The sequence below is a fragment of the Solanum verrucosum genome, unplaced genomic scaffold, assembly GCF_900185275.1.
Source record: "Solanum verrucosum unplaced genomic scaffold, falcon-dt-bn FXZP01000053.1, whole genome shotgun sequence".
NCBI lineage: Eukaryota > Viridiplantae > Streptophyta > Magnoliopsida > Solanales > Solanaceae > Solanum > Solanum verrucosum.
The window spans coordinates 703123-728915 of NW_026020152.1; the positions used below are offsets into that span (position 1 = coordinate 703123).

A 25793-nucleotide genomic window follows, 5' to 3' on the forward strand; every position below is an offset into this window, starting at 1 on the left:
TAGTTGCAAATTATTCATCACACAAACACAGTTACTTCTAATGTTTGTGTGTGTGTATATATATATACACACACTATTTCTGGAGAAGGTGAGCCTCTATATCCTTGGTCATGTCAAGGATATTACCGAAGTGAATGAGGGGTTCTGGGGTGTCTTCAGTTTTCTTTTCGTATTCAATTGTCCAAGTAGTCCATTGGTGGTCACAAGATGTTGTATAATCAAAGTAATTATATAACTCTAATAAATCTCCTTCAATAACTTTCCATTTGATCAATTTCTTGTGAGGATCGACGGCTTCAATTAAGTGCTTCATATACTTATCTTGTCCAGCTATAATCATTAGAAACAGAAAATACAAGAGATCGTTATCCCTAGTTCAACTGTTCAATACCTTATGAAAGATTTAAACATTTACAAAATATTATTTGGTGAGAAAATAATATTTGTGATGTTATTAGTACTTTGATGAATTTTTTTTATTACTAATGATTAGAAGTAATGTTTAAGTGTTAGTAGGAGCCAATAGAAAAAAATGTAAAAGTTAAAATAATTTTAATCAAGAATTAAAGTTAAAATAATTCTAATTAAAAATTTCTTCCACCCATAAGCGAAAGAAGTTATATTCCTTTCATGAAAATTAAAGGATATACTTGTACTATATTTATGAAAATTAAACACCATCGATTTTTTTTTTTCATGAAGATTATTTTCTTAAAAATTAACGTTCTTATTAGTTATTATCAAATACTCCAAATAGAGAAAATTTATGCAAGTAAATCATATTGAGAGAGAGATAGAGTACCAAAAAAATGTTTGTTACCTTCAATATATTTCCAACTAACAATCGAACCAATTTTTACGGTTTCACCTTCATGAATCTCAAAATGGACGATAGTCCTAGGACTTATATTGGGTACCTGATGAGTACTGGTGTGAAAAATATCAAAAAACGAGCCTCCTCCACAATTCATCTCCATTGAAGCAATTAACTTACCTTTCAAACCCATATTTTCTACTTCTTAAGAATATCAATACGTTGTGAAAAAAGTGGTGAGAAAATATTTAGAACTTGTAGTCTTTATATAAACTTCAATTAAATGTGAAATGCTAGAAAGTATCAAATATTTTCCACCACATATCTACGAGTTAATAATTTTGCACCCTCAATGTATTATCATTTTAGCTATTCACACCTTAACCTATTTTTTAAAAATAATTTATTACCTAACCTTTTACTATTATAGCAAAATTACCTTTAAAAAATACTTACAATGTATCATACACATTCCTTCAAAGTGTTAAATGTGAAACAATGTTGTATGATAGAATAAACAAATATTTTTATAAGAACAAATAATTGTCAAAGGTGAAATTAGAAATTTTATTAAAAATGTTCAAAATTTATATATATATAAACATAATTTTTAACTTATGTACATAATATAATTTTTTATAAATATAACATAGTTTTCATTGAATAGTGTTTAATAACCACCTTCACTCTATATAGCTACGCCACTACAAATGGTTAATAGCACATGCCTATCGCAAAAAATAAAGAGCAACTTTCACATATAACAAACATAAAAATCATATTTGTATGTTATAACTATAGTTTGCATAATTGCGCTCCATATCAAATTTTATGTTTGTTATAGAGCTTTTGATTTGTATAATTCGCTAGATACATTCAATTTTATACAAATTGTTCAGTTTTGTATAAATTCATTTATACATTGTAATTTGTATAATAAGATCTGTATTTGTATAATTATAAGTGTATAAGATGAAAATATATGTATTTGTATTTGTATATACATTTTTCTCTCGCTTTATACAAACACAAACACATTTTATATACTTGTATACCGAATGGCTAATTGTATACCGAAAATGGCTAATTGTATACCGAACCAAATGGCAAAAAATGAGATGTTTGCTGTGAATTACAAATAAAATAAACTATGGCTATAACATTTAATTTGAATTAATAATTTGCTATTTCATATAATTTTCCCAAAAATAAATCATATCTATTTGTTTAATTTTCTTTTCCTAATACCTATTGGCACATGCCTATTGTGTGAGATATAAAATTATAAATGAAGGATGTCATATCTCAACCATAAAATAATAACTTTTTAGACTTTGCAAAATATGAAATAAAATAACAAATAAAATTGAAGGATGTCATATCTCAACCACAAAATAATAACTTTTTAGACTTTGCAAAATATGAAATAAAATAACATACATCTTATAATGGAATATTAGAATTATGGTGGTCGATAAATGTCCATAATTTCTTAGATGCTACTTCCATTACTTCTCACCGTTATGATCGTAACCTAGTACATCTTTATAGCCTTCCTCATGATCTTAATGGTTAATCTCATGTTCATGACATTCTTTAGCATTCATTAATATAAGCCCATAAATAAAGATTGTGGATCATACATGTATGTTATACATACTGCATACTTGAATAAACTTTGAAACAATTGAAAGAAAATAAGAAAGTTTCCTCTAACTAGTGAGATGGGAAAAACTAAATGACATCTTATTTTTTTAGTTTTCCATCCAGAAGATGGGAATTCAAATTCAAGTCTAGATCGTGGGTATTTTCACCCCAGACCTGGCACTGACATATGCAACATATTCATCAAAAACAACATTATTTATTCCACATGCTAGCTAGAACTAGTCAATTATTCATCACACTAACACACACATACTGAGGAAGAAAAGCGAGAGTTAGCAAAAGATGTACATAGACTTGCACGCCAAGGAGTCAGACTTATGGATTCCAAAGAAGGAAGAGTGGTGGTGACGAATGGGGTTGAATCATCATTAGTGTCAGAAGTAAAAGACAAGCAAGACCAAGATCCCATTTTGCTGAATTGAAGGCATGTTCATAAACAAAAAGTAATGGCTTTTGAACAAAGGGGAGATGGTGTGTTGAGGTATCAAGGCAGATTGTGTGTACCAAGGGTGGATGGACTCCAAGAGAGGTTGAAAACGGCACAGAGTCGTCAGAAATCCTACACTGATGTTAGGAGAAGAGAGTTAGAGTTTGAAGTTGATGATTGGGTGTATTTGAAGGTTTCACCCATGAAGGGCGTTATGAGATTTAGTAAGAAGGGAAAACTATATTGGCCCTTACAGAATATCGAAAAGGGTAGGTAATGTAGCACATGAGTTGGAGCTACCACAAGAGTTAGTTGCGGTTCATCCGGTGTTTCACATCTCCATGTTGAAGAAGTGCATGGGTGATCCTTTGTTGATTATACCAATCAAAGATATTGTAATCAAATATAGCTTATCTTATGAAGAGATTCTTGTTTAGATTCTAGATTTGCCAAGTTCGCAAGTTGAGAACAAAATAGGTAGCATCGGTCAAAGTTCCTTGGAGGAACCCATTTGTTAAGGAAGCTACTTGAGGAGCTAAGGAAGATATGAAGAAGAGATACCCACATCTCTTCGAATCTGGAGAAGTTCTGAATTAAGGTACTAATCCTTTCTTAATATTTATTTTTAAGTTGGCATGTTGTTTTGCATTTAATTGTGGGTGCTTGAACTGAATGTTGCATGTTGCACCCTTAGCCTAGTAAGAGTAATCTCATTCGAGGACGAATGTTACCAAGGGGGAGATATTGTAACATCTCGCAAATTGAAATAACTAGGAAGAAGCTAATAAATGGAAATAGTCATTTTTTGGAAAAAATGAAAATCTGGAAATTTTGTTAAGTTAGAATAAGTTGAGTTTCGGCCAACTTCAAACGGACATAACTCCTAGATCAGGATGAGTTAGGTGTGCTTCCAGGTATGGTTGGAAATCTCTTGGGGTGATCTTTCCAACGCCGCCAAGTTTGCGCGAATCCGAGTTCGTATGAGTGAGATACGCCCATTGGAAGTTGGGCTATTCAAATAAGGAAATGTCCAATCCGGATTTTTGAAGGGTATTTTAGTCTTTTCCTTATCCAATTAATTAAATTCGTTTTAGTGAATTAATTAAGGGTCTAAACTGAACTTGGTCAGTTTTACGCTTTCGAAAAAGAGTTCGAGTTTTAGAGAAGAGGAAAGAAGAAGAGAAAAAAGAAGGAGAAGCAAGGAAATCGTCAAGTTCGTTAAGTTCAGCTTGTGGATTTCGTCGAGGGTGATCCCTACAAGGTATGTGAGATCACATAACGTTGGGTTAGTTCACCCACACGCCAAGCATGTTTAATTAAGAGTATTTTCGTCCTAAAAAGATTGAGAATTTGATGTTATTGATAGTTGTTCTTGAATTGATTTCGTTCTTGAATATGAGTTGATTAAGGAGTTTCTTGATGTTAAAGTGTTGTTTCCTTGAATTGTTTGGGTTAGATTTTGTGTATATGATTTGGGTACATGAATCTAAAGTGAATTTGAGAAAAAGAATCGAATTAAAACGATTTAGGATCAGAAAACGAGATCAAAAGTTCGTCAGATTTTGCCTGAAAGGAGGCTGGAGCGACGCGCCCCCGTAACTCCCGAGGGGATGGTGCGGCGCGTCAGCAGTGCACCAGATTTGAGATGCGTCCAAATTGTCGTTTTTCACCAGTTTTCGTCATTAGCCTATTTAAGTCCTTCTAAAGTGTACTAACACTTTCCATTGATTCTAACTACTCTAAATGACTTCTAAACATCTAGAAATCATCCAGAAATATGAATCATAACCTTGAATCCATAAATTCAAATTCAAGGAAAGTCAAGAGCCAAGTCTAGGAAGTTCTTAGAGTCTTTTCAAGAAGTCTTTTGCAAATGTTTTTAACTTTGTTTTAAGACTTAAAGTTCAAGTTGAGTAAATAGTAAAGATTAAAGCTTGGAGTTCATTTCTTCAAAAGTATATGGGGACTATGTATTCCCAAAGAGTTTAAAATGTTTTCATATTTAAACAAGAAAGGAAACATCGATTTCCAAAGAGCCTTCGGGCTGGCTTTCAGAAAAGAGTAATTGCTTTCATAATTAAGCAAGAGGGGAAACTTTGATTCCCAAGATAACCTTTGAGCTAAGTTTTTGAGCAATTATATCAAATCACCAAAATAAATATGTTTTTAAACATAAGGAGTTAGTATCATAATTTGGGAGTAGTATTGAGCACTGGTATGGGGGAGCGTTCAGAGAACCCACAACCCCCATAAACCATGTAGCCATAATGGGTAGAAAAAGGTCATACTTTTTAGATGAATCTTTTAATGTTTGTAAGCATAGACTAATGGATCCACTTAGTAAGTTAGGTCCTTACCCCCGACAAGGTATATGATGGTCCTTGGCAGCGTGAGGTACAATGTTGTATTATCACTATAGCTCTTAAGTGATGGTTGTCGGTAAGAGAAACTCCCACAACAGTATTTTGTATTTTTATATACATCAGATTATTTGTATTTTTACATACATCTCAGAGTTATATGTATCTTTGCATACATACAGAGTTATTATTTGTATTTTTATATATATCTCAGAGTTATATGTATCTTTGCATACATACATAGTTATTATTGTATTTATAAATACACAGAGTTAAAAATCATGTTTTAAAGCTTTTCTTTATAATGCATTTATTTACACTGCTTTATATTGAAATCAGTTGAGTTGAGCCAAGTAAGTGTTTCCTTCAGATTCTTTTCAAGCTTAAGTTATGTTTAGCATTCCAACTCGCATACTCGTACATTCAATATACTGATGCCAGTTGACCTGCATCGTATTATGATGCAGATGCAGGTAACCAAGATCAGCATCCAGTGCATCGCTGATCGGGTTGAGCACTCAGAGTCAATTGGTGAGCCTCCTTGATTTCCGAAGAGCTCATTTTTCATTTGCTTTCAGTTTTAGTATTTCAGTTGTTAGAATGATCAGGGGTCTTGTCTCGATATCCATCTCAGTTATTAGATGCTTCATAGATAGATAGTCAGTAGTTCAGTTGTCTTTACATTTTCACTATCTTATGTATTGAGACTTTAGTTGCCAATTTTGCCAGTTAAATGTTGATATTTGAAACATTCTTAGTATATATCGAGCAGTTCAGTTTACTTTTTAAAGTATTTATCATGAGTAAGTCTTCCGCTGAGTAAGTAAGCCACGCCAAGGGTTCGGTTGGGGCCAGCAATGATTCTCGAGGGCCGGCCATGTCCAGGGTGTAGGCTCAGGGTGTGACACCAATTTAGCTATAAAAATACCTTGGTGTTGTTTTCCCCAATTTCAACACAAACAATTTCACCTAATGTAGCATCAAAGCAATGCATCTCTCTAGTTATCTTGTCTGTTGTATCAATCGCAGATTTGAGATTCAATTCAGTTGTAATGACGGATTTGAGATTCGCGAAAGAAATTATTTGCAAACAACTATTTCATCACTATTGTATCGTTAATAACTCAGAGCTCACCCAAATTCCTGAATATCTCAACAAAATCAATATATTCATCATGTATTAGCAACAATGGTCATCTATTTTGGATCTGTTATGATTTGGGATAGATGAATGTCACACCCCAAATCAATGTGATGACACGTGTCGATTTCCCACCGGACGCGTCAGCCTAACCCAACCACAACGATAGAGAAGTAGAAATACGAGAATAAAAGATAATAAATAAGCGGAAGACTTTAATTAAGACTCAACAGTACCCAGAATTTGGTTGTCACATGTACAAACCTCTAAATACAGAATTCGAATAAAAATATACAAGTCTCAGAGTATAGTTCTCGAACAGAACAAAACTGAAAGTAAAGATAACTCAAGGGCACGTTTGGAATGAACCGCTACCTCTCGAGTATGTCCCGAAACTCAATCTGCTAAAGAAAATACTAAGCCGAATCTGAGAGAGTTGTCAACCTAGCCGAATCTGAGAGAGTTGTCAACCTACACAATTGTGTAGAAGCAAGGGTGAGTACCGAAAACCACAGGTACTCGCAAGTAACTCTAAACTAAGCAAAACTAGCAACTACAAACAACTTCTTTCAATCCCAACCGAACCACCGAAACTTCAATCTAGCAGCAAACCAACCAACCTATACTAAACAGATCATATTCAACAGCCAGATCCAACAGTATATCCTCATCAACCTCAGATCAACAAATAAGAGCAAGTAGATCAAATTCCACATAAGAAGGGTAAACCGATACAATCCACACATCACAGACAAAGATAAGGCAGATGCGATGCAAAATGCAATAATGATGTCATGTAGTCGTGATGCATGTCTGTCCTACGATACACATTTGTTGACGTAATCAGTTCGCGCTGAATACTCAAATTAGAACCCATGGGGGCCACACATGGACCTTGTATCACCGCCGGAACCAGATCCCATCGGCATCCAAATCGCTAGCTGGAGCTAGTCCATCTCATATATCTCTAGCCGGAGTTAGTCTCAACTGTGTCTCATATCCATCTATCCTCATATCAGTGTCTCAGAACTCATGCAACAGATAGTTCACACATGGGATGAATAATGAATATGCACATGCCATCAATCACAATCATATCACGGTCACATCATAGTATTACACATCATCTGTCTCAATCACAACCATATCATGGCCACATCATAGTAATACACATAACCTGTCTCAATCACAACCATATCACGACCACATCATAGTATTACATATCACGTGTCTTAATCATCACCATATCACGACCGCATCATAGTATTACACATCACCTGTCTCAATCACAACCATATCACGACCACATCATAACACATTTAACTCGTTTTATTCCCCATCTTTCATTTACAACAAATTTCAATCAACAAATAAAACTCATCCTCAATCCCTATTACTCCCCAACACAATTAGAAAAGTAGTCATGCGTAGTCTAAGAGTTTTACAAAGTTTGGAAGCCACTTGCCTTAAAACGAACTCCAAAAGTTACTTGACTCGAGCCTTTCCTTTTCGAGTATAATTCGTATCACGATAATCTATTCAAAAAATTATTCACAATCACAATTCGAGTCCAATGACACCAAAATCAAGAAATTTAGGGAAAAAGGGCAAAACGGTCCAAAAGTCTCATACTGGAAAACGATACCCAAATCTGGAAATTTTTGATGTAAAATGATCCTTAAAGTATTTGGAAGCTAATGGTGAAAACCAATTTGAAAACGGAGTTGAAATCAATTCACAAACTCAATTTGAAGAAAAATTCACGTTCTTGAAGAAGCCTAAAATATTCGGATCCGAAACCCCGACTCGAAAATGAAATATCTCTTGAAAAACATCTTACCCATGCTTAGATAAGTTCAAATATGAAATTTCATCAAAAACGGAGTTAAGATCGACCTTGAAATTCTCAATTTATCAAACTTTAACTTTACCGAGAAAGTCCAAATTGTACGCGGTTAATATGATGAAAATAATTGATGAATCAATAATTTTATGTTAAAATCAGTTTACCCATAACATAAGAATCGTAAATATACCTTTTTCATCAAAAAGGGAGTCCAAATCGATGAAACCCCAATTTTTCCCATGAGGTTTACGGATAGGGAAAAAAAACCACATAAAGAAATTATGAGAAATTGTCGAATTGAAGATTGAATACTAACCCTCATATTAATTCAAGAAGAATCCCGTAAGAATCACTCCATTGCGATCTCTAGAACTCCCGATATGCTCAAAATACCAAATGAACACAGTATGAGATTTTTATGACAGTACATGGCTGTTATGCACCAGAAAAACAACAGTTAATCTTTCACTAAAAAGGCCGTAATTTCCTCATACGATAGTGAAACGACCTGATTCTTTTTTTTGTAAATGTCTTAAATAATGATACGGACATGCTCGTTCAATCGGAGCTCAATTTCATGCTCGTTTGCCCAGTCAAATATCATTTCTACTCGGTAAACAATTGTTTCTTATTTGCGATAAAAGTCCAATCTCGGGTTAGCGAAAATGCACCAAAATTTGCAGATAAGTCCTATAATTCATGCTCAAAATTTCAGAACCTTCGGAATTTTTTTTCGACCTTTAAAACTAATAATGAACCTTTTAGTTGTCACAATTTGCTGAAATAGTGTCAAAGCATCCAAGAAGCTTAAAAGCTCACCCAAAACTCATTTGGCACTTCCCGAACACAAACCAAATATGCTACTAGCTTGAAAATGACATTTCGGACTCAATGAAATCGTCGAAATTTGAATTCGAGGTCTCCTTGACCCGGTATCCGATTAGGCGTCAAGAAACTAACTTTAGGCTCAAAAACTCGAAACGCACTCGGGGCCTCTAAAAATTCAACCAAGACTCATTCTAGACTTAGAATCACCTCCTGAATCCAACGGTGCCCTCGGAATTCCATTTCGAGCACCGAAACCTCGTTTGTTGACCAAAGTCAACTCTTGATCAAAATTTCACAATTTTAGCAACTTAGGACCTCAAATCTTCGTTTTAACTCCAAATTCGACTCCGTAAATTCTCATAGACCCGTTTCGACATTCTAAAACTGCTGGAATCGACGGAAATCCGATTCGAGTCTCGAAACTCCAAATGACTCAAAATAGCACTTTTAACCAAACTTTAACTCTTAAAAACTCAACTTTCCAAAAACTCAACTTTTCATCAATTTTCCTCCAAACCAACTTCGAAAATACAACAATTAGGACTCGGGGCAACTATCGGGAGGGGTAAAACGGTCATTTTATGAAAATTTCCAAAAATGACCTTTAGGGTCATTACAATGAAGGAGAAGAAAATTTGAATTTTGAATTCTTTGAATTTGTTACCGATTGGAATAGATTGATATCAATCTGTTTTTCCTGATTTGTGGGATCTATTTTGTGTGATTTGTGGGACTGATAATCAATTTAACGTTTAGACTCCTTTTTAAGCGCATCAATCAAGTTGTTTTATGTATCAAACGTTATGTATCCGGATGAATATAATGTATCTGGATGCTACAATTTTTAAGGGATTTTTGTAAAATAGAAAAGAATAGGGATAGAATGTAATTTAAGTTTTACACTATGGTATTTATGTAAGTTATAATTTTTTTTTATTACTTTCAAACTGAAAAAATCAGAAAAACTGAATCGAACCGAATCAAACCAAAAACAACCAAACCGACGTTATCTTTTTCATTTGGTTTGATTTGGTTTTAGAACTTTAAAAAACCAACTAGACTGGTTTGATTTTGATTTTAACCAATTACCGATCCAAATCAAACCACGAACACTCCTAATTTTAGCTGTTCACACCTTAACCTATTATATTTTAAAAAAATAATTTGTTACTAACCTTTTGCTTTTATAGCAAAATTACCTTTAAAACGAACTTACAAGGTATCATACATATAACATATTCCTTCAAAGTGTTAAATGTGAAACTTTCAATGTCGTATGATAGAATAAACAAATATTTTTATAAGAACAAATAATTGTCAGTGACGTAATTAGAAAGTTAATTAAAAATATTCAAAATTTAAATGTATATAAACATAATTTTTAACTTATTTACATAATATATTTTTTTATAAATATAATATAATTTTTATTGAAGTGTGTTTAATAACCACCTTCACTCGATATAGCTATGTCACTGCAAACGGTTTATATAGCACATGCCTATTGCAGAAAATAAATCATTTCTATTTGTTTAATTTTCTTTTCCTAATACCTATTGGCACAATATGCCTATTGTGCGAGATATAAAATTATAAATGAAAGGATGTCGTATCTCAACCATAAAATAATACTTCCTCTGTCCCAATTTATGTAACTTACTTTTTTTTTAGTCGGTTCAAAAAAGAATGACACATTTCTATATTAAGTAACAATTTAACTATAAAATATATATTTTATCCTTAATGAAATGATTTACAGCTACACAAATTTCTATTATTCATTTTGGACCACAAATTTTAAAAGTCTTCATCATTTCTTTCTTAAACTTCGTGGTGAGTCAAACTACCTTACATAAAATGAGACGAAGAGAGTATCTTTTTAGACTTTGCAAAATATGAAATAAAATATTAAATAAAATAACATACATCTTATAATGGAATATTAGAATTATGGTAGTCGGTAAATGTCCATAACTTTCTAAGATGTTACTTTCATTACTTCTCATCATTATGATTGTAACTCAGTACATCTTTATAACATTCCTCATGATTTTAATAGTTAGTTTCATGTTTATACTATCCTTTAATATTCCTTACAGGGCGTTTGGTTTGAAAATGAGTTATGATGGGATAAGTTATGTTGAGATTAGTTATGATGGGATAAGTTGTGCTGGGATTATTTCTTATTGATTGTTTGGTTTGTTGTATTCAAAATAATATATATTGATAAATTTTAAGAACAAGTTGTTTGTTTACAAAATTACCCTTCACTTTATTTAATTTTTAAAATTTTTTTTGCGAGCTTTAGTTATTTATTTTTTAAAATAAAACTTTTATTTTATTTAACATAAATATTTTTGTTTATGTATTCCCATGATAAGTACCATGTGTATTTAAAAATATAACTTTTTTTTTATTTAGCTTAAAAATAGAACGTCCCTCATTTGTTTGTTAAAGAGAAGAAAATTTATGAGAAATCAAAATAAAAGAAACATAAGAATTAGTCAAATAAAAATTATATTTATATAGTGTAATTTTTTAATAGAAAAATATTAATGATTATCATAAAAATAAGAAGTAGTAAACATTATTATACATGATATTAAAAATAATATAAATATAAATAAATGTGAAAAATGATGTATAAAAAGGATTTAAAGGGATATATTTGTCATTTACCTATTTTATCCCGGGATAAGTTATCCCGGGATTACTATATCACCCAATATGAGGGATAACTTATCCCGGTACTAATTCATAATCCTGGGATAAGTTATCCCAAGCTTTCCAACCAAACAAGGAAATAAAGGCTACTTAAAATTTATCCCGAGATTAACTTCCCTTATCCATTACACCAAACGACCCCTTAATGAAAGCCCATAAATAAATCTATTGTGAATCATACATGTATGTTATACATACTTGAATAAACTTCGAAATACTTGAATTTGCATGCTCCAGGTCGATCTGACAGTGAAATATCCGGATCTGAGGAATTAATGGAATGAAAATATACTATGTCGGAAACGGACAAGAACCCCGAACTCTTTATAAAACTTAAGTAAACACTTTTCCCTTTAAGTTAATTTTTGCAATTATTTTAGGCTCGAGATCTATTTCCTTACGATATTTATCCAAATATTTTATTTGTGTTGAGCAAATGTTATACTAACGGATGTGTCTCATGAAAGTACTCAAGTTCATAATTTCTCTTTTCTTTAATTTGTGTTTTTATTTAGATATGACTAAAGCAAAAAGTGGTCAATTGAAATCAAAATCTAAGAATGCAATAATGAAAACCATTCAAGTTCATCATTAAGATATTTGGCTCTAGGGTTGAATATATTCTCCATCGGAATATAATTAATTACTCTTATCATATGATTCTAAAAGTTATATATATTATTCTATCATCACATGTCATTTGAGATAACTTAATTTTTCAACACCACATACGCTCCATATAGATATATAAAATAAAATAAAATAAAATGATATGTAAAAAAGATATAAATATAAATATTAATACATAGAACTTGAATGACATGATACAATGTCTTGTAATTTGACTTCAGCTGACATCTATGACCTCCAACTTTGAATGTACATAAGTAGGTTGCATCTGGAGAAACACTCGGTCTCTCACTAAGAGAACGTGGTGGGAGAAAGAGATGAATGGGGAGTTATTTGGTATGGCCTTCAAAGGTTTATTTTACTACTGTTCGGCATAGCTAATCCTTGTTATAAATTTTAAGAATTCTCCATACTTGTTTCATGTTATTTCAACATTATTTATTCCACATGCTAGCTAGAACTAGCCAAGTATTCATCACACTAACACACACATACTTATAATGTGTATGGACATTGACATTATATTATTTATTATTCCACATGCTAGCTAGTTGCAAATTATTCATCACACAAACACAGTTACTTCTAATGTTTATATATATATATATATACACACTATTTCTGGAGAAGGTGACCCTCTATATCCTTGGTCATGTCAAAGATATGACTCAAGTGAATGAGGGGTTCTGGGGTGTCTTCAGTTTTCTTTTCGTATTCAATTGTCCAAGTAGTCCACTGGTGGTCACAAGATGTTGTAAAATCAAAGTAATTATACAACTCTAATAAATCTCCTTCAATAACTTTCCATTTGATTAATTTCTTGTGAGGATCGACGGCTTCAATTAAGTGCTTCATATACATTTCTTGTCCAGCTTTAATCATTAGAAACAGAAAATACAAGAGATGTTATCACTAGTTCAACTGTTCAATACCCTTGTGAAAGATTTAAACATTTACAAAATACTTTTGGTGAGAAAATTATATTTGTGATGTTACTACTATGATGAATTTTTTGTTATTACTAAAGATTAGTAAGTAATGTTCAAGTGTTAGTTGGAGGCTTGGAGCCAACTAAAAAAAATGTAAAAGTTAAAATAATCTTAATTAAGAATTATTTCAAAAGTTAAAATAATTTATGCAAGTAAATCAAATAGAGATAGAGAGATAGAGAGAGAGAGATAGAGTACAAAAAAATAATGTGTGTTACCCTCGTAATATTTCCAACTAACAATCGAACCAGCCTTTATGATTTCACCTTCATGAACTTCAAAATGGGTGACATTTCTAGGACATATGTTGACTATATGATGAGTATTGGTGTGAAAAACCTCAAAAACCGAGTGTCCTCCACACTTCATCTCCAATGAAGCAATCAACTTACCTTTCAAACCCATATTTTCTACTTCTTAAGAATAGCAATACGTTGCTGAAAAAAGTGGTGAGAAAATATTTAGAACTTGTAGTCTTTATATAGATTTTAGTTAAATGTGGAATGCTAGCTAGTAGAAACATTATTCACCACATATCTACGAGTTAATAACATTTTGCACCCTCAATGTATTATCATTTTAGCTATTCACACCTTAACCTAATTTTTAAAAATAATTTATTACCTAACCTTTTACAGCAAAATTACCTTTAAAAAAAACTTACAAGGTATCATACATATCCCTTCAAACTATTAAATTTGAAACTTACAATGTTGTATGATAGAATAAACAAATATTTTTATAAGAACAAATAATTGTCAACGGTGAAATTAAATTTTTTATTAAAATGTTTAAAATTTAAATATATATAAACATAATTTTTAACTTATGTACATAATATATAATTTTTTATAAATATAATATAGTTTTCATTGAATAGTGTTTAATAACCACCTTCACTCTATATAGCTATGCCACTACAAACAGTTAATAGCACATGCCTATTGCAAAAAATAAAGAGCAGCTTTCACATATAGCAAACATAAAAATCATATTTGTATGTTATATCTTTAGTTTACAGAATTACGCTCCATAGCAAATTTTATGTTTGCTATGGAGTTTTTGATTTGTATAATTCGCTAGATACATCCAATTTTATATAAATTGTTCAGTTTTGTATAAATTCATTTATATATTGTAATTTGTATAATAAGATCTGTATTTGTATAGTTATAAGTGTATAGGACGAAAATATATGTATTTGTATACACTTTTCTTTCGCTTTATATAAACACAAATGCATTTTGTACATATTATACATTTGTACACCGAATGGGTAATTGTATACCGAAAATGGCTAATTGTATACCGAATCAGATGGCAAAAAAATGGGATGTTTGCTGCCAATTACAAATAAAATAAACTATGACTATAACATCTAATTTGAATTAATAATTTGCTATTTCATATAATTTTCCCAAAAATAAATCCATCTCATGCTTCCATTTTCAATGAAAGATTTAGCTTACTTGTGCTTATAATTTTGAGTTATTTCGTCATTAGGTCCTAGATCAACCAAAAGACTGGTGTGTTTTTACCCCTGATGAATTTTCACTTCTATATTTAACATGAACAGATGAAAGAATATAAAAGTGAAATGGAAATTAAGAAATATTTGAAGAGCATATTAAAATGTGATTTAACTCTCGAAATTGCATATGCGTCATATAAAGGAAATATTTTTTTGATTTTTTCACCTTCCAAAAATGCCTTGTACATGTAGTAATGAAAAGAGGTTCGGTCTGGAGTTCACGAGGTTTTTCTCTTAGTAAGTGGTTATTTTGGTTGACGATAATATCATGAGTTACTTTTTCCGTATTGTATATGCGATCAATAAACTACTCTGTTTTCTACATTGCTGTCACTCTTATTGGTCTATAAGGACTCTGAGTCTTAGACATTCATTGATCTGTCCAGCGTTATCCACAAGAAGATAAATTTTTTTTACTGTTTCTCTTACAAAATACATAGAAGATTATTGTTCAGGTAGGAAAAGAAGAAGAGAACAACTAACTGTTCACGTGTTAAAACTTGCGAAAGAGTTATTAAATATGATATATAGATGGCGATGGAAAAGAAAAAGAGAACAACCAATTGTTCACGTGTGAAATCCCGTTCTCTCTTCAATTGACTTGGGAGTAAAAAGATCAAAACTTTGCAAGACAACTGCATCATTTTAAAGATTTTGACAATGTAAATAGTTCCCCTGTTGCAAACTATGCTACATGCCAGTGGTTAGATCGATAAGCTACCTTGGTTCTCTCTGTTTTCTACATTGTTGTCACTCTTAGTAGTCTCTTAGGATCTGGATGTAGTCAAATTTTACAAAGGAATTATTAAAATTGATGAAAAAGTAACACACATAGGATGGATTACTAACAACAGAAAGAAAGAAGATATCAAATCTTGAGGAAAAATTAATCAGCTGATACCTGAAGGGGCAAAACTATCAACAGTAACAGAGGAAGACGACGCAAGAGAGGTAGAGCTTCGATTTTGTCTTCGGGAGTACCTGTTGTAACATCCGGCAATGTGAAATAATTGAAGAGGCTTAAAATTGGAAATTTTCATTTTTGGAAAGGATTTGAAAATCTGGAAAATTTTGGCTAAGTATGGAAAAGGTGAGTTTTTGGCCAACTTTGATCAGTCGTAACTCCTAGCTCAGGATGAGTTAGGAGTATTTCCAGTTATGGTTGCAAAGTTCGTGGAATGATCTTTCTAACGCCACCGAGTTTGCTCAATTCCGAGTCCGTATGAGCGAGTTATGACCATGGAAAGTTGGGCAGTTGGCAAGGAATCCGTCCGGAAAAAAAAAATTAAGGGCATTTTGGTCTTTTCCCTAGCCTTTTATTTTGGTTTTATAAATGTGTTAGGCTGATCATTTTGATCAGTTTTACCATTTTAAAAAGAAGCGAGAGTGAGGGTTTTGAGAGAAGAAGAAGAGAAGAAGAAGAGAAGAAGAGAAGAAGAGAAGAAGAGGAGATCAAGCAAGGAGATCATCGTGGATTTTCGTCGGGGGTGATCCCTATCAAGGTATGTGAGCTTTTAGTGTTGGGTGATCCTTTCCCCCACACACCTAACCCCTTTTATTCATTAAGAAAGGATTGGCTTTGTTGTTAAAGTTGTGAGTTGTTGTGGTTGAAGTTGTTAAAGTTGTTAGTTGTTGTTGTTGTTGTTGAAATTATTGTTGGTATTGTTGTTGATTGAAATGTTAAGATTCTTGATGATTTGGGACTTGTTTCCGGTTGGGGTTTTGAGTTGAAATCTATTGAATGTTGAGGGATTTCATGTTTCTAAGTGATTGGGGCTGGAACCCTTGAAGTTAGAAAGTTTAGAGTTGGTAACGTGAAGGAGAAAGTCGGGCAGCTTGCGAGGAGCACGTCCGCGTCGCGGACTTGTTCCCTCTGTGAACAAAATCTTCTCCGCGTCGCGGATAGGACGCGGACTCCACTGTTTTCAGAATTTGTGTTCGAAGATTTTCTTAAGTTTGGCTTTCCTAAATCATTCCTAAACATCAGGAGGTCCTTCCAAACACCAATCAAGTCCTTGAATCCATAATTCAATTCTAGTGAAGTTAGTTTCCAAGTCAAGTGAAGTTAGTTTCCGATTCAAGTGAAGTCAAGCTTAGAAGTTAAGTAAGTCCAAGCAAGTCTTTAAAGCTTTTCAAGAGTCTTCATTAAACGTTTTAACTTCATTCTAAGGCTCAAGTTCCAAGTTAAGTATAGAGTTTCAAGTCAAGCAAAGAGTATAGAGTTTCAAGCTAAGTAAAGAGTTTCAAGTTTCAAGTTTAGTAAAGAGTAAAGAGCATATAGTTTCAAGTCGAGTAAAGAGTATCGAGTTTCGAGTTAAGTCAAGAGTCACGAGTTGAGTTCATTTCTCAAAAGTAATTAGGGAAATGAGTATTTCCCAAGGGAGTTTATAAGTGTTTTCACATTTAAGTTGAGAGAAAACTGAGATTTCCAAAAGAGTTTTGAGAAGTTTGAGCACTATCTCTTTTAAAAATAAAAGATGAGTTTTTCAAAAGAGTTTCTAAAATATGATTAGATATGACAAATCGAGTATGTCATCAATGTTTAAACAGTATGGTCTCTAGATATACCATCAATGTTTAAGCAGTATGAATATCCCGAGTCATCAATGATCATATTAAAAAATATGGTTTTGATTTGTTCTTTTTAGAAAGAGTTTTCAAGTGCCTTCGGGCTAAGTTTTGAGTAATTATCTCAACTAAAGAAATATGTGTTTAAAACACTTATGAGCTAAAGTATTTTTGGGAGTAGTCTTGAGCACCGAGTTGGGGACACGAGTTCATATTAACTCAACTCTCCATAAGAACCATGTAGCCAAACATGGGATTTCTCGGATCATACTTTTTAGATGATCACGAAAGTTAAGCTAGTGGATCCATTAAGCAAAAGTTAAAGTAAGGTCCTATATCGATGGCAAGGTATAGGATGGTCCTTGGACAACGTGAGGTAAAACGTTGTATCACCACTTAGTTTCATAGTGGTGGTTATCGGTTAGAGAAACTCCCACAGCAGTAAAAAAAAAAGAGAGCTTGGTTCCTCGATAAGTTCTGCTTAGTATGGATGGGGGTATGGGACTTCATTCATGCATTGCACAAGTAGACTTTGAGAGGAAGCATGGTATTTTCATGATATTATAAATATGATTTTTACGTCATGTTTTAATAGTTTCAAAGGTTTTATATATTGCATGTGTCTCATTGCTTTATATTAAGTTCAGTTATTCTTGAGTTGTACAGAGCCAAGGTAAGTTCTCTTTTGTATCCCTTTTCAAGCTTAAGTTGTTTTTAGCGGTCCAGCTCGCATACTCGTACATTCCATGTACTGATGCCAGTTGGCCTGCATCGTTTTATGATGCAGACGCAGGTACCCAGGATCAGCATTCTGCACGCCGTTGATCCAGTTGAGCACTCTAGAGTCAGTGGTGAGCCTCTTTGCTTCCAGAGGGCTCAGTTATTTTGTTCTCTTAGTTTTGTTTATTAGGGTGTTGCGGGGTCTGTCCCAACATCCATCTAAGTATTTTAGAGGCTTCATAGACAGTCAGTCAGTTAGTTTTGAGTCTGTTATCTATGTATATATGTAAGTATTCTATTTTGAGACTCGAGTTGCCTTTTTGGCCAGATATGCATCATTTAAGTTGTTTATGTCTCTGCATAGCATTGAGTTATTCTGTTGAGTAGGTTTCCGCTGAGTTAAGAAAGCCAGGCCAAGGGTTCGCTTGGGGCCAGCAATGGTCTCCGAGTGCCGGTCCCGCCCAGGGTGTAGGCTCGGGGCGTGACACCTGTAGAGGCATCACTACAACTCTCAGTCTGAGGCATTAATTAACCTGTCCTGTGCTATCCAAAAGAACATAAAAACCCATCATTTTCCCCTTATAAATGGTGATAGTTTAGTTAGGAAAAGAAAAGGAGAACAACCAATTGTTCACGTGTGAAACTCGTGGAAAAGTAATAGTTCAAGTGTGTTTATCTCTTCAATTAACTTGTCAAATGTGAATCTGATAACTGGGGAACTTGTGGATTGAAATTATATGTAATTCGAGTAGAAAACATTGCTTCGTTACCTCAAAGGAGGTCTTCCCAGAGTTAATAATATTGCAACATTTAGGCAGATGAGTACCGACTGTGTAATATAAGTTAATTAGAATGAATTGTCTTTAAAACTTTTCCTAAAAGAAAACAGATGCATGTTACTCATTTGTACTTCTGTTTCTTGCTTTGGTGTGATAGTGTTTTCCTCTGTAAATAGAAATTGTTATTTTTTCGGACACCAATTTTATATGTCACAACACTTGCTTGAGCTAGATTATTACGTTGTGATTGATCCCTAGCAGCTGTTACCTCTCTACCTTAACACTTGAGATCGAGAAAATCCTTGGGAGTAAAATAGTTTAGTAATCTGGAAATACACGAAATTTTTTGAGCAAATAGGACTTATGAAAGACACTCAGTTCACTACCTATGTCTATGTATGCTAAAAAGGAAATTTCAAGTTTGTAAGGGCACAACAGAAGTTTCTTGGGAATAAAAACAGTAAATCATTTTCATGCTCTCTAACTATTTTTTTATTTGTACTAAAATTAATTATGGAGGTTCAATTTAGAATAGAGGGAGGAGTTAAACAACATTTTATATATATTTTTCTACTAAAAGTTTCTGCATCGGATATTTATTTGTCTTTTCAATTAGAAAAAATTTAATAGCACAAGTAGTAAGTTTTTCTTTCTTTTCACTGGGATTCAAGAGTTGGTGTTCAATATCCTCAACTTTTCTTGAATTCCTGCTGAGACTAGCCATCTAATAGCCACAAACTTAAAAGGGTTGCTGGTTATGACCTCTTATATGGGTGTGATATATTTTGTGTAAATTAATATATTCATGAAGGTACGTACCGTGTTATAGCTACTATAATATTAATGGTGGTATTTATGATATATATATATATATATATATATATATATATATTAGGTATTTATTTATATTTTCAAAGAAAAACGCACTATACTGGGATAGTGAATGTACGACCACCAACTCAACACCACTACATTTTATTTTGACGGTTCCCTATTTCATGTTATAATTTGGATGCTTCATTGGGATGGTATCTGGAGATTAGTTATAGTTGTTGAAATCTAGAGACAAAACTCCATTAACAATCTGTGATGAACCTCCATAGAAGCTTGAAGAAGAAAGAAGAAGAAGAGAGAAACTCTTCTGTGTATTGAAAAACTTGAGAATACAAAATACATGTTCAAGCTAATTTATACAACAATGTAAAATCAACCAGCTAACTACTAAAACAACTTAGCTAACTAATTATGTTTAACACTAACAACTGCACTAACTGACTCTAACTACTTTTTCTGTTAATTAGTCTAATCAATCTCAACACCCCTCCTCAAGTTGGAGGGGAGGAATCCACTGCCAACTTGCGCAATATTGCAGTGTGCTTGATCCCTGTTAAAGCCTTAGTAAACACATCAGCCAATTGTTCATGTGTTGAGACATGATGAAGGGTGATGGTTCCATTATGTATGTTGTTTCTCACGAAATGGCAATCCACCTCTATATGTTTTGTACGTTCATGGAAGACAGGATTCTTGGCTATATGGACTGCTGCCTGACTGTCACAATATACAGGAGTAGGACCAGTGCAAGACACATCAAACTCTGTCAGGATTCTTCTCAACCAAATTAATTCTCCAACTACCATCCTGATAGACCTGTATTCTGCCTCAGCAGAAGAAAGAGACACTGTAGCCTGTTTCTTTGACTTCCAACTAATTGGACAAGCCCCAAACATTACAATATATCCACTAACTGACTTTCTAGAGTCAGGGCAAGAGGCCCAATCTGAGTCGCAAAATGCTTTTAAAGTAAATGTGGGGTTTCTTGACATGAAAATTCCTAGGGCAGGATCATTCTTCAAGTACCTGAGGACATGTATTGCAGCCTTGAGATGAGGCTCTCTGGGAGCTTGCATGTATTGACTCAAATGTTGTACACTATATGCTATATCCAGCCTAGTGTTAGTAAGGAAGTTAAGTTTCCCCACTAATTTTCTGTAATAAGTAGGGTCACTGAGTAGAGGTCCCTCATCTGCCAGTAGCTTAACATTACACTCTAATGGAGCAGTCACTGTTGAATATGACATGCAATCAAACTCTTTTAATAACTCTGTAGTGAACTTCCTTTGAGATATGATGACACCATCTTTTCTATAAAACAGTTCAAAGCCAAGAAAATAGTGTAATTGACCCAAATCCTTGATCCTGAAAGAGTCATGCAGAAAAGACTTTAAGTTATTGATCTCTATCAAGTCTGTCCCTGTAAGCACTATATCATCTACATACACTGCCACAAACATTGATGAAGTGGATGATTTTTTGTAGAAGAGTGAATAATCCTCAGCTGAATGGACAAATCCTTTTGAATATAATGCTTCTGTGAGTTTGGCATACCACTGTCTGCTTGCTTGCTTTAAACCATACAAGGATTTCTTTAATTTGCACACCAACTGTGGAGTATCCATGTCCAATCCTTGAGGAGCTTCCATGTAAACTTCTTCATGCAAGTCCCCATGTAGAAATGCATTGTTTACATCCAATTGATAAAGCCTCCAGCCCTTCTTAATAGCTACACTAATTAGGGTCCTGACAGTGGTCATTTTCACCACTGGTGAAAAGGTTTCAGTGTAGTCAACTCCAGCCTGTTGAGTGTATCCCTTCACCACTAATCTTGCCTTGAATCTTTCTACAGATCCATCAGCCTTGTGCTTGATTTTATAGACCCATCTGCACCCTATAGTCTTCTTTCCTGCAGGCAAGGAAACTAAATCCCAAGTTCGATTAGCATGTAAAGCCTCAAACTCCTGTGTCATGGCTGCTTGCCATGCAAGATTCATGGCTGCCTCTTCAATACATACAAAACTCCATTAACAATCTGTGATGAACCTCCATAGAAGCTTGAAGAAGAAAGAAGAAGAAGAGAGAAACTCTTCTGTGTATTGAAAAACTTGAGAATACAAAATACATGTTCAAGCTAATTTATACAACAATGTAAAATCAACCAGCTAACTACTAAAACAACTTAGCTAACTAATTATGTTTAACACTAACAACTGCACTAACTGACTCTAACTACTTTTTCTGTTAATTAGTCTAATCAATCTCAACAATAGTACCAATTAAACTTATTTCGACCATAGCACGGGCACCTTTATCTAGTAAAATTACAAATCAAGGATGTCATATCTCAACCACAAAATAATAAATTTTTAGACTTTGCAAAATATGAAATAAAATAACAAATAAAATTGAAGGATGTCATAGCTCAACCACAAAATAATAACTTTTTAGATTTTGCAAAATAACATACATCTTATAATGGAATATTAGAATTATGGTGGTCGATAAATGTCCATAATTTCTTAGATGCTACTTCCATTACTTCTCACCGTTATGATTGTAACAAAGTACATCTTTATAGCCTTCCTCATGATCTTAATGGTTAATCTCATGTTCATGACATTCTTTAGTATTTCTTAATATAAGCCCATAAATAAAGATTGCGGATTATACAGGTATGTTATACATACTTCATACTTGAATAAACTTCGAAACACTTGAAAGAAATAAGAAAGTTTCCTCTAACTAGTGAGATGGGAAAAACTAAATGACATCTTATTTTTTAATTTTCCATCCAGAAGATGGGAATTCAAATACAAGTTTAGATCGTGGGTATTTTCACCCCAGACCTGGCACTGACATATACGACATATTCATCAAAAATAACATTATTTATTCCACATGCTAGCTAGAACTAGCCAAATATTCATCACAACAACACACACATACTTATAATGTGTGTGGACATAGTCACATAGACATTATATTATTTATTATTCCACATGCTAGCTAGAACTAGCAAATTATTCATCACACAAACACACTTATTTCTAATGTGTGTATATATATATACTATTTTTTGAGAAGGTGATTTTCTATATCCATGGTCATGGCAAGGAGAAGACCCAAGTGAAGGAGGGGTTCTGGGGTATCTTCAGTTTTCTTTTCGTATTCAATTGTCCAAGTAGTCCACTGGCGTTCACAAGATGTTGTAAAATTACAATAATTATACAACTCTAATAAATCTCCTTCAATAACTTTCCATTTGATTAATTTCTTGTGAGGATCGACGGTTTCAATTAATTGCTTCATATACATTTCTTGTCCAGCTATTATCATTAGAAACAGAAAATAAAAGAGATCGTTATCACTAGTTCAACTGTTCAATACCTTATGAAAGATTTAAACATTTACAAAATATTATTTGGTGAGAAAATAATATTTGTGATGTTATTACTACTTTGATGAATGATTAGAAGTAATGTTTAAGTGTTAGTAGGAGCCAATAGAAAAAAAATGTAAAAGTTAAAATAATTTTAATTAAGAATTTCTTCCACCCATAAGCGAATGAAGTTATATTCCTTTTATGAAAATTAAAGGATATACTTGTACTATATTTATGAAAATTAAACACCATCGAATTTATTTTTTTCATGAAGTTTATTTTCTTAAAAATTAACTTTCTTATTAGTTATTATCAAATACTCCAAATCAGTGGCGGAGCCAGAATTTTTAATTAGGGGGTTCAAAATCTGAAGAAATAGACACACGAAGTAGCTTAAGGGGTTCAACATCTACTATATATACATAAAAAAATATTTTAACCATGTAAAATAATATAATTTTTCGCCGAAGGGGGGTCGGGGACCCCCCTAAAGATAGGGTGGCTCCGCCACTGCTCCAAATAGAGAAAATTTATGCAAGTAAATCATATTGAGGGAGAGATAGAGTACCACAAAAATGTGCGTTACCTTCGTTATATTTCCAACTAACAATCGAACCAGTCTTTACGATTTCACCTTCATGAATCTCAAAATGGACGATATTTTTAGGACATATATTGGGTACCTGATGAGTACTAGTGTGAAAAATATCAAAAAACGAGCCCTCTCCACACTTCATCTCCATTGAAGCAATCAATTTACCTTTCAAACCCATATTTTCTACTTCTTAAGAATAGCGTTACGTTGTGAAAAAAAGTGATGAGAAAATATTTAGAACTTGTAATATTTATATTGATTTTAATTAAATGTGAAATGCTAGCTAGTAGAAACATTATCCACCACACATCTACGAGTTAATATCATTTTAATTACACCCTTAATGTATATCATTTTAGCTATTCACACCTTACCTATTTTTTAAAAATAATTTGTTACCTAACCTTTTACTTTTATAGCAAAATTACCTTTAAAAAGAAGTTACAAGGTATCATACATATTCCTTCAAAGTGTGATAGAATAAACAAATATTTTTATAAGAACAAATAATTGTCAACGGCGAAATTAGAAATTTTATTTAAAATGTTCAAAATTTAATATATATATATATATATATATAAACATAATTTTTAACTTATTTACATCATATAATTTTTTATAAATATAATATAATTTTCATTGTAGCACATGCCTAATGCAGAAAATAAATCATATCTATTTGTTTAATTTTCTTTTCCTAATACCTATTGGCACATGTCTATTGTGTGAGATATAAAATTATAAATGAAGGATGTCATATCTCAACCACAAAATAATATCATTTTAGACTTTGCAAAATATGAAATAAAATAACACACATCTTATAATAATGGAATATTAGAATTATGGTGCATGGTCGGTAAATGTTCATAACTTCTATGATGTTACTTCCATTACTTCTCATTATTATGATTGTAACTCAGTACATCTTTAATTATAACCTTCCTCATGATCTAAATGGTTACTTTCATGTTTACGACACCCTTTAGTATTCCTTAATATAAGTCCATAAATAAAGCTATTGCGAATCATACATGTATGTTATACATACTTGAATAAACTTCGAAACACTTGAAAGAAATAAAAAAGTTTCCTCTAACTAGTGAGATGGGAAAAACTAAATGAAATCTTATTTTTTGTAGTTTCTCATCCAGAATATAGAAATTCAAATTCAAGTCCGGATCGTGGATATTTTCACCCCAGTCCTGGCACTGAAATACTTGGATCTGGGGGGATTAATAGAATGGAATACGACATAAGTGACATGCAAATACCCATGGTCCGGACTCCTTATAAAACTTAAATAAACACTCTTTCTTTTAAGTTAATTTTTGCGATTATATTTGGCTCGAGATCCATTTCCTTCTGATGATGTATCCAAATATTTTATTTGTGTTTGAGTAAATGTTATACTAACGGATGTGTCTCATGAAAGTACTAAGCTCACAATTTATCTCCTCTTTATATTTGTGTTTTTTATTTAGTTATGACCAAAGCAAAAAGTGGTCAATTGAATTCAAAATCTAAGAAATGCAATAATGAAAACCATTCAAGTTCATCATTAAGAGATTTGGCTCTAGGGTTGAATATATTCTCCATTGGAATATAATTACTCTTATCATATGATTCTAAAAGTTATATATATGCCATCATCACATGTCATTTGAGATAGCTTAATTTTCAACACCACATACGCTCCCATATAGATTAAAATAAAATAAAGTGATATGTAATAAAGATCTAGATATAAATATTAATTAATACATAGAACTTGAATGACATAATACATAAATATGTCTTTTAATTTAGCTTCAGCTGACATATATGGCCTCTAACTTTAGATGTGCAAAAGTAGATACTTAAACTTGTATAAAATTGAATAAGTAGAGACACATGTCCTACGTGGCATAATACACGTACATAAAATGCCATATAAGACAAATATGTATGTTTA

At 32.7% G+C, this 25793-nt stretch overlaps 4 protein-coding genes across 4 annotated transcripts in view; all 4 read right to left on the reverse strand.

Moving 5' to 3' along the window:
- LOC125828165 (isopentenyl phosphate kinase) overlaps positions 1 to 25793 on the reverse strand; it is a 295006-nt gene that overhangs the window by 141021 nt on the left and 128192 nt on the right. The gene's annotated exons all lie outside the window — the stretch shown is intronic.
- Positions 74 to 1007, reverse strand: LOC125828194 (MLP-like protein 34). The gene is made up of 2 exons (XM_049507515.1): positions 821 to 1007; positions 74 to 330 (listed from the first exon to the last, which is right to left on the reverse strand). Exons 1-2 carry the CDS (start codon positions 1005 to 1007, stop codon positions 74 to 76), a joined length of 444 nt encoding a protein of 147 aa, XP_049363472.1.
- On the reverse strand, positions 13054 to 13832 carry LOC125828191 (kirola-like). The gene is made up of 2 exons (XM_049507513.1): positions 13646 to 13832; positions 13054 to 13310 (listed from the first exon to the last, which is right to left on the reverse strand). The coding sequence occupies exons 1-2, from the start codon at positions 13830 to 13832 to the stop codon at positions 13054 to 13056; spliced, it is 444 nt and encodes a 147-aa protein (XP_049363470.1).
- On the reverse strand, positions 22932 to 24017 carry LOC125828190 (kirola-like). The gene is made up of 2 exons (XM_049507512.1): positions 23831 to 24017; positions 22932 to 23188 (listed from the first exon to the last, which is right to left on the reverse strand). Exons 1-2 carry the CDS (start codon positions 24015 to 24017, stop codon positions 22932 to 22934), a joined length of 444 nt encoding a protein of 147 aa, XP_049363469.1.